The sequence below is a fragment of the Calliphora vicina genome, chromosome 5 (assembly GCF_958450345.1).
Source record: "Calliphora vicina chromosome 5, idCalVici1.1, whole genome shotgun sequence".
NCBI lineage: Eukaryota > Metazoa > Arthropoda > Insecta > Diptera > Calliphoridae > Calliphora > Calliphora vicina.
The window spans coordinates 90,697,947-90,717,112 of NC_088784.1; the positions used below are offsets into that span (position 1 = coordinate 90,697,947).

Below are 19,166 nucleotides of genomic sequence, written 5' to 3' on the forward strand. Positions count from 1 at the left end.
AATGACATTTTTAATAAACACTTTATTGGAATTATTCTTTTGGAAAAGATTGAAATCAAACAAATATCTACACAGTTTTGTATCACTAATCAAGTACTACTAATTTCTGAAACCTTTTTTTAAAAAATCTTTAGTAATCGCCCTATTTTTGTCGTACATACTTCCGTTGATGTGCTTCACGCGTACGGATTTAATATGGTTGAGGATACAACGTTATGACTATGATCGCGATTTGCCGTTACAAAATCTAAATTTGTTCAAACCCAAAATATAAAAAAATTGGATTGTTATGTCCAATAAATATTTTCAGTAGAATGATAAAAATCGTTTAGGATATATTTTCTGGAATATATGATATAATCGACAACCATAAAAAGCACGAAACACTATTTTCCCCCAAGAAAATCATACCTTGAATATGGATTTATAAAACGCATCTATTTAAATAGTGAAACATTCTATAACACACTTAAAAAATAATGAACACAGACTTTTTAATTATTTCAGATTAGATTCATATTTATTTATATATTGTAATCAATTGTAAGTATTTTAAAATATATTTTATTTTTAAAATTTTAAAATCACTTTTTTATAGTTTATTAAGAAAAAAACATTTAAAACGTTCGAATATAATAAAAAATCGGGAATATATTTATTATTTATTTAAAGAAAAAAAAGTAAAACTGATGATTGTTTTTTTCAGTTAAAATCAAATTACTTTTATTAAAAGAAATTTTCATTATTAATATGCACAAAATTTGTATACAACAAAAAACTATAATAATGTAATAAAAAAAAGATTGTACTAAAATAAAAAAAAAAATCAAATAAAATGAATAAATTTTGAAATAAAATATACTAACAACATAATTTTGTCTTTCTTTAATTTTACTAATATGTTGCAACAAAGACAACTAAATTTTGTTAGTGGATGGAGAATAGCAATAAAGAAATAGAGAAAGAAATGTTAGTCCAAAAATCAAAAAAACAAGCAGACTTGTTTTGTACTCAGCTAAGAAGATATAATAATGAAATTGTTAATGTAAAAACATGCAGCCCTACTTAAATGTATAAGTTTAGATTACAAACTAAAATAATAGTAAACTATATATGGGTGAATAAATGATTTATAATGACTTAAAATAAAAAAAATAATTCTTAGCTTTGGACGCATTAAAAGCCAAGTCTAATGTGTTTACAGAATTTTTGGAAAAAAATAATAAAGTATTGCTTATTTAGATTTAAAGAAAAAATAATAATAAATTGGAATCATCATTCCCTTCTCTCATCTCTTTTGTTTTCTTTCCGTACAATACATTTACAGTTAAATTTTACAAAATCAACTTAATCGTGGTTGCTTTTTATTTTAGAGTTGATGCGAATTTTTTTTTGTTAGTTTCTCATTTTAATATTATTGGCCTTTTTACTGGTGAGCTTCAGCTTCGTCATAATCAAATTATTGGTTAATTTCATTTCTTTCCTTTTTCATTATAGTATATTGTGATAAACGTTCATTGTTGTGCTTTCTGGAGTCCTTAATAAGGGGTGTTTGGATTTGCTGAGAACGTTTACAATTTCGGTTTCTTAAACACACCACACGCTTCTTTCATTCCCGTTCAAAACGAATTAATGTTAAATTAAATTTTAAAAAAATTTTTAGAAAGCGAAGTAAAACACTTTCAATTCATTTTAACATTTAAAATTTGCGAAATGGCACTCTGGAAGAGGAGTTAGCGCTGCTGGCCAACATTTGTTTAAGGCTGAATGAGGACATAGCAATACCCAACAAAGCCAAACAGGTAGCTGAACGAGTTATGACGCGATCAGGACTGGCAGAAGTTGTGAGACTGCTGCTAGTTGCTGTTTGAGCGGAGGGCTAAAAAGAGATAATAAATAAAGATAATTTTAATTAGTTTTAAGTGTAGTTTTTTAATAAGAAACAAGTTTGTTAAGTTTTTAAAAAAAATCGAACTTAATTTCGAAAATATTTTAAAGCTATTCAAATAACCTTTAGATCATGCATAAATCTGATCACAATTATATATTTTATTCGAAAACTCCAAATAAAGTTCCAAAACTCGAAATAAAGTTCGAAAATTTGAACTTAAGTTCGAAAATTTTTAAAGCTGTAGTAATAAGAAATAAAGTTCGAATTCATGAGGATATTTAAAATAATAATTTCAGTTTCATTTGAGGACATTTTGCAATTTCGATCTTAAAATTTTTTAAAAAAATTTTTAATTTTAATGTGTTTCAGAATAAAAATAAACCATATTCGAAAATTCGAATTTAAATTCGAAATATTCAAGCTGCTCTAAAAAGTAGAAAATAAACAAACAATAAAAACAAAATTTAAAACAAGCTTTTAAAATAAAGTTGACATATGGACATGACTATATGACAAACGGACATGGCTATATCGACTCCGCTATCTATCTATAGCGATCCAGAATATATATACTGTATGGGGCAAATGAAAAATGTATTTTACATAAAATATTTTCAATTATTATTCACCTAACTTGTTTAAATATTTTTAGAATTTATTATAAATCATTAATTATGCCATGTTACAAATTCATTAATCCATAAATAAAAAAGCCAATATTTTCACATGATCTCAAATGCAAAACTACATTTTGCAGCAAAACACTCGAAAATTCTTTTAGCTTAAATTAAAATTTACAAACAACAGAAAAGCGAATTTATTTATATTATATTTATAACAACAAAAGTTCACCTACATAAAAAAAAAATTAATTGTAATCAAAAATAAAAAAAATTAATATTCTAAAAATAACTATACGCGAGTAGTATATGTATGTATACTGTATATTTAAATTAATTTTGGCTTGATGCCCACTACAGAATATTTAAACCAGTACGAGAATAAATAAACAAATAAAAAACAATTTTCAAGTTCGCAAATTATTTCGAGTGTACTATTAAAAACAAAACAAAAAACAACACTATATACATATTTCCTTAACAACAATAAAAAAAAAACTTAAAAAACATTTATTCAAAAAATGTTGAATGAATGCACATTTAAAAAGGGTTAATAAACCATTTCAATGATAACAATTTTCTTTATACAAACAATATTATAAGATAAGATTACAAAAATAAAGGTTTTCTTGTTGCTGTAGTGTTTGGTAAAAATCTAAAAATTTAATCTGAATAGTAATTTAATTTATTTCTAAATATGTAAGAAATATATTTTGTTAAATTAAAAAACCAGCTGTTTGGCATGTATTCAAAGTATCCCTTTTAACCCCATTAACACGAAGTCTGGTTATGTGTTAACTAATACTTAAAATGACAGTTTTCATACAAAAATATTTTTAACCGACATAACCAGGCTTCGTGTTAATGGGGTTTATATAATAATTTTCAATAATGTCTAATTATTGTACTTGGCTGACTAATTTATATAGTTTTTGGTAATTTAACAAGACAAACTGAAGTCAACTGATTATTTTATACATCCCAGGTAATCTGGAAGCCTATTGTCACTTTAGTATCTCTAAGTAATGTAGGATGTAGTCAATTGATATATTTTTTGTGATGCACTTGGAAAAGTAGTTATTTTACCCACTACAAATAAAATAACGACTATTGGAGAAGTCTATTGCAGAATCAATTGTCAGTAAGTCTCCTTTTGTATTCCGGAGTTTATTCTTAGTAACCCTGGTTTCCACCTGGGACACGAACATGTCCCAGTAATGTAGGGTGTAGTCAATTTAAATATTTTTTGAGCTGCTCTTTAGAAAGTAGTTATTTTACCCACCACAAGTAGTCTATTGGGGAGTCAATTGTCTGTAAGTGTCCTTTTGTAATCCGGAGTTTAGTCTTAGTAATCCTGGCTTTCAACTGATACACAAACGTGTTGAAATAACCTATCACATAGCTAATTCTGTAATCAATGCTGATTCTAAGTGATAGGTAAAATCAGTGGTTCGGGGACAGTCACACAGAACTGCTGAGAACAGACGGACAAAGATTACATAAACAAAAACAATTTCGAAATGTTTGTTGATTGTATTAGTATGTGTGTTTTTTTTTCAGCCAAAACAAACCTCGCTTGGCAACAATAGTAAATTTGTAGTACAAATAAGAAGGCAAAATAAATGAAACAAATAAGGCTACCAGAAAAAGTAAACAAAAAAAGAAAAGTTTTACGAAAATCTAGAAATACATAAAAGTATTTACTAAGTTTTGTACGAATATTTGGCATTTGATTATGTAGATGTAGTATATTGGGGGTTAACAGGTGGTTAGTTCAAATTTAAAATTATATTTTTAGTATTGAATAGCTGGTTGGCGGAATGTCTTTAGTGAGTGGTTTAGATTTTCCTAATTGAGTAATTTTACTAGGGGTGATTGTCATAAAATTATTTTGAGTAACTTTTATAAGTAAATTTAAAAAATATTGAATAATATTTATTTTGTATCAAATGTTTTACAAACACTGCGTTGTGTATTTATATTTTTAGTATTGAATAGCTGGTTGGCGGAATGTCTTTAGTGAGTGGTTTAGATTTTCCTAATTGAGTAATTTTACTAGGGGTGATTGTCATAAAATTATTTTGAGTAACTTTTATAAGTAAATTTAAAAAATATTGAATAATATTTATTTTGTATCAAATGTTTTACAAACACTGCGTTGTGTGCCAGCACACCACGTTGTTCTAATATATATAATTGTTATTTATTTGATCATGTGCCTGAGGGTAAGAGATATTATTTAATTTGTTTATTTATTTATCATTGCTATCAACGGGGGAAATAAATGCACTTATGTAAATAGGTCTGCTGTACTTTATTGTGATATTCCTGTTTATAACTGTATTCTAATTTTAAACATTATAAATTCCAAAACACAATTGTTTATTAATCTAGGTATGTATTTAAGAAAAATGCGTCTTTTGGAAATTCATAGACCATCGACCAGTTTTGTTTAATATCAAAAGAAAAAGAGAACATATAAAATTAATTTTGTTTCTGTTTGATTAAATAAACGAATTTTTCAAAGTACAAAAATTAGATGACGTCAAATTAATCTTGAACCAAAAATTGGCATGATATTTTATTCGTTTATTTTTTTTTATCAGCCACCAGACAACTACGTATAATATTTACGTTTGTAGCATTTAAACACAGAAATGTATTTATTATTTATACCTACAAACACAAATTCATATCGTTAGCTGAAATAAAAACAACTTTGCAGTTTCTTATTCAATCCTAAATCTAAGAAATCAGTATATTTTAAGAAAAATATTGAATACAATTTTTTTTTTAAAAAAAATTTGCTGAAAAATTAGTAATGCAGATATAGGTAAAAAATCGAGGTAGTCGTAATTTTTTCCCGATTTTAAATAGCTACCGAACCTAGGACTATATTCGATATATTGACATTTCAATCATGTTTGTAAGTTATGATTAATATGTCAGACGGACATGGCTTTATAAAGAGTAAGTCAGAAAAAACTTATACACCATATTCCAGCTAAAATTTATCCTTGTTCCAACAAATTATTTTTTTAATAATAATTAAATCTATATATATAAAAAATGTATAGTAATTCATAAAATGAAAACGGCTGTTCCGATTTCTGTAACATTTTTGTCAGTTGTTCGTATTTTCGAGTAGAAGGAAAATCCCTCCGGAAAAGTCGGAAAATTGGAAAAATCCAAAATCGAGTTTTTGTATGAAATTTCTAAAGTTTGTCTGAAAGTTTAAAATTGGGGCGAGGCGAAGTTCGCCCATTATTACCAGGTTTTTAATTTCAGCTAACGATATACACATCTGCTCAAAATAATAGATACACCAAAATTTATTTTTTAAAAACGAAAAAAAATAATGGTATATTGTAAAATTATAAAAAAAATTCAGTCGATTTTTATTTATAGTTAAAAGGAGAGTAAAAAACAAAAACAAAATATTTCATAATTAATAATAAATATTATAAAGTAAATTAAATTTCTTAAATTTCGAAAAATTTGGTGCTCATAATAATAGATACATTTTTAAAAATTCTTATTAAACAAAAGCTAATAAATTTTATCTTAAAAAAATTAGTTTATTATTAAAGTAAAGCTAGTATCCAGTATATCCACCTTTGTTTTGTAAAACTTTCTCCACTCTTCTGGGCATACTGGATATCAAGTTCTGACACTTCTCCAATGGAATCTCGTACCATATTTTTTGCGTTTTCTCCCATAAATCGTCTTTATTTTTGAAAACTTCCTTCGAAAGCCTTATCTTTAATTCACTCCACAAGTTTTCTATTGGGTTTAAATCAGGGGATTGGCTGGGCCAGCTTAAAACAGGTACGTTATTCTCCAAGAACCAGTTTTTAACTAATCTTGAACTATGTTTTGGGTCGTTGTCCTGCTGGAATGTCCATATTAATGGCATATTTTCCGATGCATATGGAAGCATTACGTTTTCCAATATGTCTCTATACCCACTAGCATTCATGGTATCTTCTATTCGGAATATCGGACCAACACCATTCCATGAAAAGCAACCCCAAATCATTATGTTTCCCCCGCCATGTTTTACCGTCTTTTTTGTAAATTTAACGTGGAATTCTTTTCCTTTTGGTCGGCGTACATTTCTTTGGCAGTCGTTTCCAAACAAATTTATTTTTGTTTCGTCGCTCCATAAAATATTTCTCCATTTTTTTTTCGCCTTCACACCCGGACCATTGTAAGTGCTCTTTAGCAAATTCTAATCTTGTCTTGATATTTTTTTGGCGCATTAGTGGCACTTTTCTGGCAATTCTTCCCGGCAATTTAGCTTGTAAAAGACGACGACGAACTGTTTGTGGACTGATTTCGTTACATAGCTCCGCAGAAATAGCTTTCGATGATATGAAAGGGTCTTTTTTAACCATAAGGACGATCCGCCTATCTGTTTCTGGACTGGTTTTCTTTGGTCTACCGCGAGTTTCTCTTTTTTGTTTTTTAGATAAAGCATTTTGGACAAAATGTAAAGATCTTCCTATGCTCTTTGCTATTTCCCGTAATGATTTTCCTTGATTTCTCATGGTTTGAAAAATTGTTTTCTCATCTTCGGTACAATGATGATTTCGTCCCATTTTCTTCAAAAGAGTCCTATTTTTTATAAAATTGTTGCTAAAATTTAAATTATACTTACTGTTTCACGTAAATAGGAACAAAAAATTGCACAAAAATAAAATTGTATATAAACAAATTACAAATTACTGATGTGTATCTATTTTTATGAGCAAATAATTTTTTGTAATTCAAATAAATTCGTTTTTAAAAATCAACATGAAAGCAAATAGTTGCCAGATTTTTGACTGACATGACATTGCCAGATAGAAATTTTAATAATATGATGTATTCTTAACGCTTGCGAGGAAATTTTCAATGTTACCGCCATTTAAATTTTTTCCAATTTGGTGTATCTATTATTTTGAGCAGATGTGTATGTATGAATGTATAGTACATTCATAATTCGATTGTATGAATACAGCGTTAAGTTTATAGACAATGAACGTCACAACTATAAATTTTAAATTTTTGTTACTAACAAACAATTCTATTAAGCTAGAAGTATCACAAACTGAGTTGAATAGCAAAATGCATCCATGTAATCTGTTCATAAATGCATCCATGGAAACTGTACATCAGTTGTTTCAGTAATCTTCAATTAATGATCTAGTCCATATTAATTGTTATCGAATTTGAAGACTTTTAATTTAAGCTTTTTTCGAAGAATAGGTCGGATAAGGGCAACTTTTTTTTTCAAATACACTCTTTGATACCGTCTCCTGTATTTATGCATGTGATTTCTGGGAGTAGGCCTTATGGTCAATTATGGACCGATATTTACGATATTTGATTTCGATAGCATTTTACACCTATGAAAAATCAATAAATTTCGAAAATCAGAATTTTTCTTTTTCATAATTGTGTTTTCTAGTTTTATTACGGATATCGTTATACCGATTGAATGAGTAATTCTGAGTAATTTTTATACTTTTAAGTTCACTGGCATAAACACATAATACCATTCCCTCCCATTGTGGCGCAGAGTATAAATACATCTTCACTATGTATATTCATGTGTTTTTAATTAATCGCACAACTGTTGTATATTTTTAAATGTATAATATGCATGTATATTATAAAAATGAATCGGATTCACTGATAGAGACGCATGGCGCACTTATATTTTAAATGACAATAAATTACTGCGTAATTTTCTACGTATAATATCATTTATTTAACCTTAGACATTTTTAGTTAGTATTTACTATTAGATAGTAGTAATATAAAATAGAAAACATAGTGGCAGTTTAACTAATAAACCCCCAAAAATTAGTGCCGGTTATTAGACATTATGTTAATAAGTGATCGAATTTGTTTAGTATATAAACAAATGTAAGTATGTCATTGACTTGTAGTGGCATTCTATACATCATAAACAGCTGATTACAATTCTTCTATTATTTTATTTATACTAGTTAATAAGACATAAATAGTTCAGATTTAATTTATTTTGTATACATATTTTTACAAAGCACATAAATAATAAATTTTTATAACATGATGATGATATACGAAAATGATGACTAATTGGTTACCTTTCTGTTATAATCAAGACATTCATATTTAAGAATGGAAAAACTGTTTGTCCAAACCTATTATATTGTCCTTTAAATAATGACATTCATTCCATATAACCATTCCCAACAAAACAAATTATTTAGCTTCATTCAGAGGCTTTTATTTGAATAGAATTCATTCATTGTTGAATTAATTCATAATAAAACTAGTAAGAGTGCTATATTCGACTGTACCGAATCTTATTTACCCTTCACTAAATACTTTAAGATACAAATTTTAAATATTTTAAGTTAAACAAAATTTAAATTTTGTTTTTGAAATTGTTTTTAATTTTTTTTTAATGTATGACAAATTTTATTGGTGAGAAAAATCGGATTAAAAAATATTTTTTCCGATTTTGTAGGTCATACTTACTATAGACTTATACATATCGTTGCAATGGACTTTGAAATATCTAATCATTAGATTTCTATATGAATGACATAGTAATCCAGATATAGATAAAAAAAATAGGCCAAAAATTTATGGGCCGAGTTTCTCAATTTTAAATAGCAACCGAGCCGGAAGAATTCCCGATATATTGATGTATCAATCATGTTTGTAATTTATTTGGAAGCTACGGAAAGTTGATTTCCACATACAGACGGACATGGCTATATCGACTTCGCTATCTATAACGATCCAGAATATTACAAACGGAATGTCAAACTTATGGTTATGTGTATAAAAAAATTGTGGAAAAAATGGGGTTTAAAAATAATTTTAGCTGAAAAAAATTAAAGAAAAAAACAAGTAAGAGAGCTATATTCGGCAGTGTCGAATCTTATAACCTTTAACTAAATTATACTTCAAAATAAAAATTTTATATATTTTTAGGAAAAATTGTTTTTTCAATTTTATTTTTTTTTTTTAAATTTGAAATTTTTTTTTTCGTTTTTTCAATTTTATATACGTCGTTGAAAAGGTTTTTGAAATATCTATAATTAGATATCCATATTGTCTATATTAATGACTTAATAATCCAGATATAGGTCAAGAATAGGTCAAATTATATTGTGGAAATTACAAACGGAATGACAAACTCACGAAGGTGGAGGGTATAATAAGGGGGAACAAATTTGGATTTAAAAATCGGGAAATTTTTTTGGAAAATTTCAGCCATTTGTGGATTTTCTGGATTGATTTTTAATAGCAATGTATGTATCTATCATGTATGAAACTTATTTGGGGTCATCGGAAAGCTTATTTCAACATACAGACGGTCAGGCGGGCGGCGGCTATATCGACTTCGAACCAGGGAGGTTACTACGTAACTCAATCCGAAAACGAAAATGTTTGAAAATGTGTGCTAAATACATTGTAATTCGAAAAGATTTAATTTCGAATCGAATTAGGCAGTACCCACGTCAATATCGAATATCAATCAAGTTTAAAATATTTTTGGGGGCTTAGAAAAGTTGATTTTAACAGAAGAACAGACATGGTTATATCAGCTGCGCTATATATAACGATCCAGAATAAAAATACTTTATTGGGTTGCAAATGAAAAATGCAGAAATTGCATTTGAATGCAGAAATAAATTTGATTATGCTATTTTGTAAAGGATTCACTAACGAATTAATTCTATAAATGTTGAATTCTCAAAGGAATGAATAAGAATTACTATTTAATGAATTATTTTCTTGGAATAGTTAAGAGATATAATTTAATTTGATTTTGAAAATTGATTTAAGAATCATGTCTTTCGTACTTTTGCTAAGGTGAAGGGTATGTAAGATTAAGAATAGCGAAAATGGATACTTCAAATACCAAATCAGTTTTTTTCTTAAACTTCAATTTTAATTCTGTTTTTTTAACATCTTATATTATCTTGTTTTTTATTAAATTTTAATTTAATGATGTTGTTTAAATTTCAAATTTAATCATGATTTTTATTAAACTTTATAAGTATGTAATTTAATCGAGGCTTTATTTACATTTTAAATTTAATTGTGGTTTTTATAAAACTTTGTATTTAATCTTGGTTTAGTTAAAACTTTAAATTTAAACCTGTTTTTATTAAAATTTCAAATTTAATCCAGATTTTGTTTAAGTTAAATTTTGGAAATAAGGAAAGAATATTTCCAAATATATAATCAATCAAAATCAGAAATAGTATGAGTAAAATATAGAATAATATACTGTGATATATGGATGTGTCAGAAGCTAAAACGCCTAACTCCACTTTTCGAAAATTTCTCAATTTTGTTATACATATTACTATCTAATTAGTTCTAAAATCATTGAAAATTATTTTGTTTGTTTGTTTTTAGCTTCTGACACATCCATATATAGTACTTTTACTTGTTTTCTGTAACATTATTAAAACGTTAGTTACGGCCTTTTGAATTTTATGAAACGATATTTGTTAGGTACATATTGTATACAAAATTTGCCGTTATTGCTCAATACGATTCTAAATAAAACAAATAACAATGTATAATAAATTCAACTGTTTATTTTCGACTGAAATTATGCAATAACCTTTGCATTTTACTTTCCCTAGTACTAGTAATTGTCTTTTTGTCAATTCAAATTGATTATAATATATAAAATTTTGGATATAATTTCGTAAAAAAAAGAATTTACATTTTATTAAATATTTTTCGTTGAATTAACTTTTCGCTATAATTAAAAATTAAAATGAAACACTGAAAAATAAAACAGAAAAAAAAATCCAATTAAGTAATACAAATTGTTTATTTATTAGAAAACTTGGTATGTATTGACTTTAGCAATTAATAGTAATAAAAATTATTACAAACTAATGGTTCTATAAATATCTTAAAGTTATGTACATATTTACAAGTATAATATTGTATTACAAACTATTTTTTACTTTCTGTTTTCATTTTATTCGCCATTAACATTTTCGAAATCATATCGAGACTGTAGTCAGAATCGCCGCTAAAGGATAGCGAAGGTTTCTCTTCATTTTTCATTACAATTTTTTTTGCAATTTTCTTCTTACTACGACTACCTTTTAATTTTGGATTTTCTTTTGCAGTTTTCTCCTCAACAATGGCTAATTTCTTTAAAAAATCACTTCCTTTCATAATATTAGCCTTTGGTATATCAGAGCCTATAGATTTAGGTGGTGATTCATTTTTTGTCACAGTTATTTGTAAAGGTGTTGTATTTTTTAGGGGAATTGTAGAAGTTTTAGTGGGAATGTTGGATAAATTTGCAGCCAAAAGTTTTGAAGTTGTTGTGGACGAAATTTCTCTAGAAGTAGCTATAGATTTCGATGAGCTAGGAAAAATATTGTATAAAGGCGATTCCATTTTAATAGTTTCTATTGATTGTATATCAATTTTTGGCTTGCAATCATTTACGGTTTCATCAATAAAAGTTAAAATTTGAATATCATGTTGCTCCTTAGCCACTGCAGGTATTATTTCACATTCTACAGATTTTAAATTTGGTAGTGTAAAATATTGATTTTCTATAATTTTAACATTAGTTTTATTATCCGTAAAATCTACACTTTCCTTTGGAATTTCAATCTTGCAGAGGTTATTGCCCTGCTCCTCCACAACTACTGGTGTTATTTCACATTCCAAAGGGTTTAGACTTGGTAGTGTTAAATACTGTGTCTCTATTATTTCTACATTCGATTTGTTATCCAAAATTTCATTTTTGCACAGATTTTCACTTTCATTCAAACTATCTAAAAAGCTTATATCGAATGTTGTAGTGACTTGTTCACTAACATTTGCATTTGTTGGTAAATCATAATTCGAATTTTGTACTTCAGTTTCATTACTGTATTGCTGTATGAAATCATCAATAAATTTAAGACTATTGGTTTCTGTAAGATTCTGAATATCTTCTTCCTCATCATCCGATGAAGACATTTCATCATTGTAGGGATACATACACTCATTGCTCTCACATTTCAATAGAGTATCACCATTTAAATTGAGTTTAAAGTAACGTAAACGTTTCACCAAACCCTGTTGCTGACAATCAAGACATACATCACCGGCTTTTAATGTAATTTCCTCTGTATCCATATTCGTAATGATTTGTTGTTGAGTAGTTCAGTTCAGTCAAAGGTAAATCTGTATGATGAAAATGTGATTGTTGTTTAGAATATTAATGGAAGGGAAATATGGATAGTTTATGTAGCACACTTTAAAGCTGATGATGATGTTTGCTGGCAGGACTTTTTTTTAAAATTTAATTGTGGTGAAATTTTTAATCTATTTACTAATTAATATTAAAATTTATAAAATAGTTTATCAACGAAAAATGTGCTAACATGCACAATAAAAAATTTAATATAAAGGTAAGATAATTTTGTATAACGTATTTTTTAATAAGGAAAATAGGTTTGAAATTAGAGCAGTTGCCGGAATTACTGCATTTGTAATATAGTAAAATTTAAGTAATTGTATGACCACGCAGTATATTTTATTTTAATTTCTCTATCGAAATTTTTTTTGTTACGAAAATTCATTCGATATCTAATTCGATCATTAGGCCCCAGAAAACTGAATTGTCGAAAATATACTATAAGATAAAAATTTGTTAAACAAGTTAGAGCTATATTTGCTGTGCCGAATCTTATATACCCTTCAAAAAATTATATGTACTTTAAAATAAAAATTGTCAATACTTTTAGGTAAACAAAATTTATTTTTTTTTTTTTTGGTTTTTTAAAAAAAAATGTATTTTTAATTTTTTAAAAAAATTGTATTTTTAATTTTTTTTTTAAAAATTGTATTTTTAATTATTTTTTTAAATAATTGTATTTTCAAATATTTTTTTAAAAATGTATTTTTCAGTTTTTGTAAAATAAATTTTTTTTATAATTTAAAATTTTTTTTTTTTCAAATTATTAGTGAAAAAAATTTATGTCAAAACATTTTTTTTGGTAAAAAAAATTTCGGGAAGTTGATTTCAACATACAAACGGACAGATGGACATTGTTATATTAACTCCGCTATATATAACGATCCAGAATATACATGCATATATTCTTTGTGAAATGAAAAATGTAGAAATTACAAACGGAATAAAAAATTATAAAAATATTCAATGAAATTTATTTTTATTATTAACTAAAAATATTGATATAAACATTTTTACCTAATTTACATATTAACACGTTCATGAGAATCCGTCAATTTGGAATACCGGAGAATAACTGACGTACTAGATAAGAAATTTAAAAAATAATCGTTAAGATTAATTAATTAATATGTACACACGACACGTCTTGCGTTCAATTTGGAGGTTTCAATGAATTAAAAGTTAATCTATAATTGCAGCATGAAATTTCAATCAAAAGAGAAATTTTTGATTTATTAACACGTGTTATTGGCGTGACTGATAAGAGCAAAATGTTCATGTTAACCCAACATCAAATAAAAAGATAGAAAAACCATAAACGTATTATACCTATTTTGATAATAATTTGTTCTATATTTTGATAAATACGTTGAATTATTTTTGGAACAGTTCCAAAGATATTAATTTTTTTATGGGTCGATTATGGATGGCAACCGAACTTCAGTTCTGTTGCCAAATTGGCAACCAGAAATTTGTGGTTGCTCTCTCGCAAAGTAACTGAAGTTCGGTTGCCATCCATAATCGACCCATTGAGTGCAGTGGTTGTAACAAAAAATGCAGCCGGTTTTATTCAAAAGAAATCAAGCCCTCACTTTTTCATATAGATGTTGTTGTAATGGTTCAGAAGTTATTTAGGTTATCAGCTTAAATCGTAAATACCTTTAAACAAAATATTTTATCTAAAATGTTTTGATATCACTTAAAAGTACTTTTATGATAGGATTATTTTCTGAAAACTTTTTCATTTCAAATCTTGTTTTCAATATTTCACCTACGTTGGGATTCAAAAAATGGGTATTGGTTTGTCTGAATAATTGTTTTTAACTTCGGTGTTTGTTGAATAAAGACATGGCATAATTATTTTTTCAAATCGGAAAAAAATAAACCTACTTTTATTTATATATAAATATATTTGCAGCTCCCTACTCTATGATTAATCAATTAAATTTGGATTCCACTGAAGTAAAACTTGAAATTTATAAATTTAGAATTCTTATTAATTAATCAATTATTCATGAGATTTAGAGTTTTAGTTGGAATTAACAGAAATGAATTCTATACATAAAATTTCATTTTAGATTTTTTTTCTGATACTTTTCCAACTAGAACTTGTAAATCCAACTAGCACCGGATCAAAGCAATTATTTAAATTGTTTCACATTGCTTTAAACTAATTTTTAAACTAAACATGTAGCAAAAATAATTCTACTATTTAATTTTAATTCTCTACACGCATAAATAACAAAAAATAAACACTGCATCTTACCTGTCCAAAAGTCAAACGCAAAGCATAACGGCCGACAGTAGAAGTTCTCATGTTTTACTTAATCCTTTATAGGTATAAATATTTAGTTTATTTTAAAATCTGAAAATAGAAAAATATTGAGATTTAATAAATTATTGACATTCAGCAAATTCTTATCAAAAACCCCCGTCGGGGTGCCGAAACATGTTATGGAAATGAACTGTGAAACGTGTTTTGTTTTTGTATCCCTGACTTTCATCCCCAGAGCAACATGTCCACGACATGACATTTAAATTTCTGGAAATTTTTCTTAAACTCACATACATATACTATATCCTTTTTAAGGTATATGCGCCCACATTCTAAGGGGAATTTTAGTGTGGTATTTAACCTTCCTAATAACCCAACAACTTACATAACAAAGAATTTCGCCGTAATTTCTAAAAAATTCATACAGAAAAAGTTTTCTTTGTTTTTCCAATCGAATTGTATACTTACTTTATGCAACAAGTTTCACTTGGTTCCGTTTTTTGTTTATTTCTTAGCGGTGTTTTTAATTATTATGAGCACACAATTATTTGTTGTAATTTATTAATAATGAATTTTATAATTAATTTTCTTTTTTTCTTAAATAAATATTGTACGTCCACTCTTTGACAAATCACAAAAGGAACTCAATTGATTAAAATTATTCATATGAGAGAGAACATGGCGAATTTATAGAAGGTGACGACAAATACAACATGTACAAAAACAACAGGTACTTTGTTTTCGTTAAAAGATAATTGAACTGTCAAATTTGTCATTTGTTGTATTTTTCTCCACAACAAAAACAAGTGAATTGACAGTTCCAACATCTAAACAAGTGAAGTAAAACAATCAGCTGTTCTTCTAAGGTCACCTTCTATAAATTCGCCTGGAGAGAGAAGCGAAAACAGTGGTGCCAGTAATTTGTCAGTACCCATACCCAGTTAATGTTGCTGTAGTGTTCTTTTGTTCAGACGAAAAGTCAACTTTTCGATCTTTTAAAATTCTTAAATGTCGACTTTTTGACTTTGCTATTTATGAAAATTCGACTTTTTATCCTATTTTAATGTATACAATTGGTCAATTCTTATCATGTCATAATGTCCTAATATTTCACAATGGTTTTTATTGTTTTTCAAGCAAAAAATGTCCTAAAATAATAAGACTCTGTATGCTATGTTTATTGCGTTATCGTGACCAACCAGCAGAGACCTGAGTCGAATGCCTTAGAGTCGGTTAAACCAAGTTGCCGAGTCGTGATATATTAGGACACTATGACAATATGACTGATAAGAGACCTTGTGAATTGACCAAATATATGTAAACAATAATATGGATGAGTAAAACGTTTTTTTTTTTTTAATGTTTACAACAAAAATTAAAAATAAAAATTGTACTTATTCGAGTTTATCGACAATTCGACTTTTTTCAGTTTTTCCAGACTTTTTATAATACAAATACGAAATTATCTATTATAATAATATCACAAAAATATTTAATTAAAAAAAATCCCTATAAAAACACATTAACAATCAAATAACATAAAATTAATTTATCTTGAAAAGCACATAAATAGCACAACGACTTTTTATTCAAGAATGTTTAATTCGTTATTTGGATTTCCCAAAAGGTCGTTAAGTCAACTGTCTAAAATATCCTTTTTAATAGATTGTTAAAAGACAATTACATTTTAATTTAATTATTTAAAACCTTTATTTTATTGTAAACATTTACTTGAATACATTTTCTTTTCAATAAATCTGACAAACATGTTTCTTTTACATTCAAATAAAATGAAAATTCGGTTAAAAATTACAACTTTTCATAAATAATCAAAAGTCAACAATAATAAAATAAATAAAAGTCGATAAGCAGTCTTTTTATCACAACTTTAGCAACCTATTGTGATTAGCACCAAAAAAGTACTAAATTGAACAACTCTGTTAAAATTACACCTCTTTTGCAACTGTGGCGACGGCCATCTTTCTTTCTTAAAATTTTGTGTCTGCGTTAAAGACGTGTTTAAATACTTTTTAAGTGTTTTTAACAGGTAAAAATTTACAAAATCTATTAAATAATTATTTTAAATTAACAAAAAATGTTGAAAACATAATCCCCTACAAAAAATTTGTGAAAAATGCATTTAAAGTTTATGAAAAAATCTAGCAACACGTGGAGTCTCATTTTCTTATGCAGACACAAAGTGACAGTTCTCATTTCCACTTTGCTTATTGATAATTTGATTATTTGAGGTTATGTTGAAAGCATTTGAACAGTTAAACAAAATTTTATCAACAATCTAATAATTTTTTGTCTTTTTTATAGCAATTCAATATGTCCACTGCTACTATTCGCACACGCAAATTCATGACCAACCGTTTGCTTTGCAGAAAGCAAATGGTATGCGATGTCATCCACCCCGGTTTGGCTTCCGTAAGCAAAACCGAAATCCGCGAGAAGCTCGCCGCTATGTACAAAGTTACACCTGATGTGTGCTTCGTCTTCGGTTTCCGCACCGCTTTCGGTGGTGGCCGTTCCACTGGCTTTGCCTTGGTGTACGACACCTTGGACTTCGCCAAGAAGTTCGAACCCAAATATCGTTTGGTCCGTCATGGTTTGATGGAAATCAAGAAACAGACCCGCAAGCAACGTAAGGAACGTCGCAACAGGATGAAGAAGGTCCGTGGTACCGCCAAAGCAAAGATCGGTCAAGCCGCCAAGAAGTAAATACTGTACTCTTACAAATTGCTGCATCCAATTTCAAGAATATTTATTGTGTATATATTTTTGGAGTGATGCTAAAATCATTTCCAATGAAATGGTTAAAAGTGGACACATGTTTTTTTGTATTTTAAGTAAAATAAATTGAAAAAATTCAAATTATTTTGAATGTAATTCATAAAACAATTTCTAATACGTGTTTTTAATAAAAATAATAGTTTTTAATTTAAGGAAAGATAAGCTTAGTTTAGAAATTAAGCTTAATTGAGAAATTCATATTTATGGTATTTTAAATCAAATGTTGGAGACGTTTATAGTTCTTCGATATGTACTTTGCAAATCAAATGGAACTAGCTTATCTATCGCCTAAGAAATGTTGCTCTGAGTTTTAGCACATTTAGTTTACTAAAAGAACTTGAAATTCCCATTAAACAAATTTAATGAAAACATTTTTTAATTTAGAAATAAATATAATTGTACTCTTTTTTGTTTTAATTAATACTATCGTTGTTTATTGTAGTGTTAAAAATTTGTAGTGACATTATATTTTGACATAGTAAACATTATTCAATAGAAATCCCGATTTTGAATTTTTGTCGGTTACATTTTTTATTGCTTATTCTAACATTATAATCCTTTTATGTTCCGACATGTAACAGAAGATATCTTTCACAATAAGGCCCCGGAGCTACTACTTAATCTAATTTGATAAAGAAAAGTTTATAAATTTACATACTACAACTTGTTTACAATTTTTAAAATTATAGAATCGGTTATGTCCGTATTTTGCATGAATATGAACATAAATATGTATTTTATTTTTTAGCTAAAGTCTCTCCTATATATTTTTGATTCTTATTAAAACTAATAGAGTCCAACCGAACGCTCTATTTCAGACCGAACCCTTCAGCCAGTCCCAAACTTTTTATTGTTCAATGTTTTTTATATTTGTGATTAATTAAAAAAAATGTAAAAGATGGTCAACAAATTAGGACTCTTCAAGACAGCCTTTTTTATTATTACATGATTGCCACTTCATTCCAACTATTCAAAAGGGGTTAAAGGAATTAATTGTTGTTATTCGGGTTTTCTTCAACTCAAAACATTGCAAATTAGCTTAACACAAAATATATACTAATTGATGGTATGTTCCAATACTACATAATTATCTGGAAAAACTTGAAATATATCTGAAATAAAGCTTGTATTTAAGCCATATATAATTGTTCTGTACATGTGTTAGTAACTGAACTCCTCCTTACGGCTGGACCGACTTGGGAATCTAGCCCTGGATGGGTTAGATTCACAATTGACTATATAGGTACAATGGACGTGGCACCTCCCATACGAAGTAAAAATTTATTAATAGCTACCAAACGAAGCTATTATATGCTTTAGTTTTTGAATTGTTTTAAAAATGTATGAATAAAAAAAATCATTAGTATT

The 19,166-nt window shown here is 27.3% G+C and overlaps 2 protein-coding genes across 3 annotated transcripts; one reads left to right on the forward strand and one right to left on the reverse strand.

The window, feature by feature from the left end:
• Positions 1-491: 491 nt before the first annotated feature.
• Positions 492-15,658, reverse strand: LOC135961082 (uncharacterized). 2 transcript variants are annotated; one of them, XM_065512562.1, is made up of 3 exons: positions 15,471-15,654; positions 14,994-15,092; positions 492-1,879 (listed from the first exon to the last, which is right to left on the reverse strand). In XM_065512562.1, the coding sequence occupies exons 2-3, from the start codon at positions 15,042-15,044 to the stop codon at positions 1,700-1,702; spliced, it is 231 nt and encodes a 76-aa protein (XP_065368634.1). In that variant the 5' UTR covers positions 15,045-15,092; positions 15,471-15,654; the 3' UTR covers positions 492-1,699. The 2 variants fall into 2 exon arrangements, with proteins under 2 accessions (XP_065368634.1, XP_065368633.1); XM_065512561.1 differs by lacking the exon at positions 492-1,879 and adding an exon at positions 11,470-12,714 and having other exon boundaries at positions 15,471-15,658.
• A 1,366-nt stretch (positions 15,659-17,024) lies between these two features.
• RpS24 (ribosomal protein S24) lies at positions 17,025-17,906 on the forward strand. The gene is made up of 2 exons (XM_065511892.1): positions 17,025-17,049; positions 17,325-17,906. Exon 2 carries the CDS (start codon positions 17,334-17,336, stop codon positions 17,724-17,726), a length of 393 nt encoding a protein of 130 aa, XP_065367964.1. The 5' UTR covers positions 17,025-17,049; positions 17,325-17,333; the 3' UTR covers positions 17,727-17,906.
• The last annotated feature ends 1,260 nt before the right edge of the window (positions 17,907-19,166 follow it).

Coding starts and splice junctions, on each gene's coding strand:
- LOC135961082 (XM_065512561.1), bottom strand. CDS start 12,666: ATGGATACAGAGGAAATTACATTAAAAGCCGGTGATGTATGTCTTGAT.
- RpS24 (XM_065511892.1), top strand. CDS start 17,334: ATGTCCACTGCTACTATTCGCACACGCAAATTCATGACCAACCGTTTG.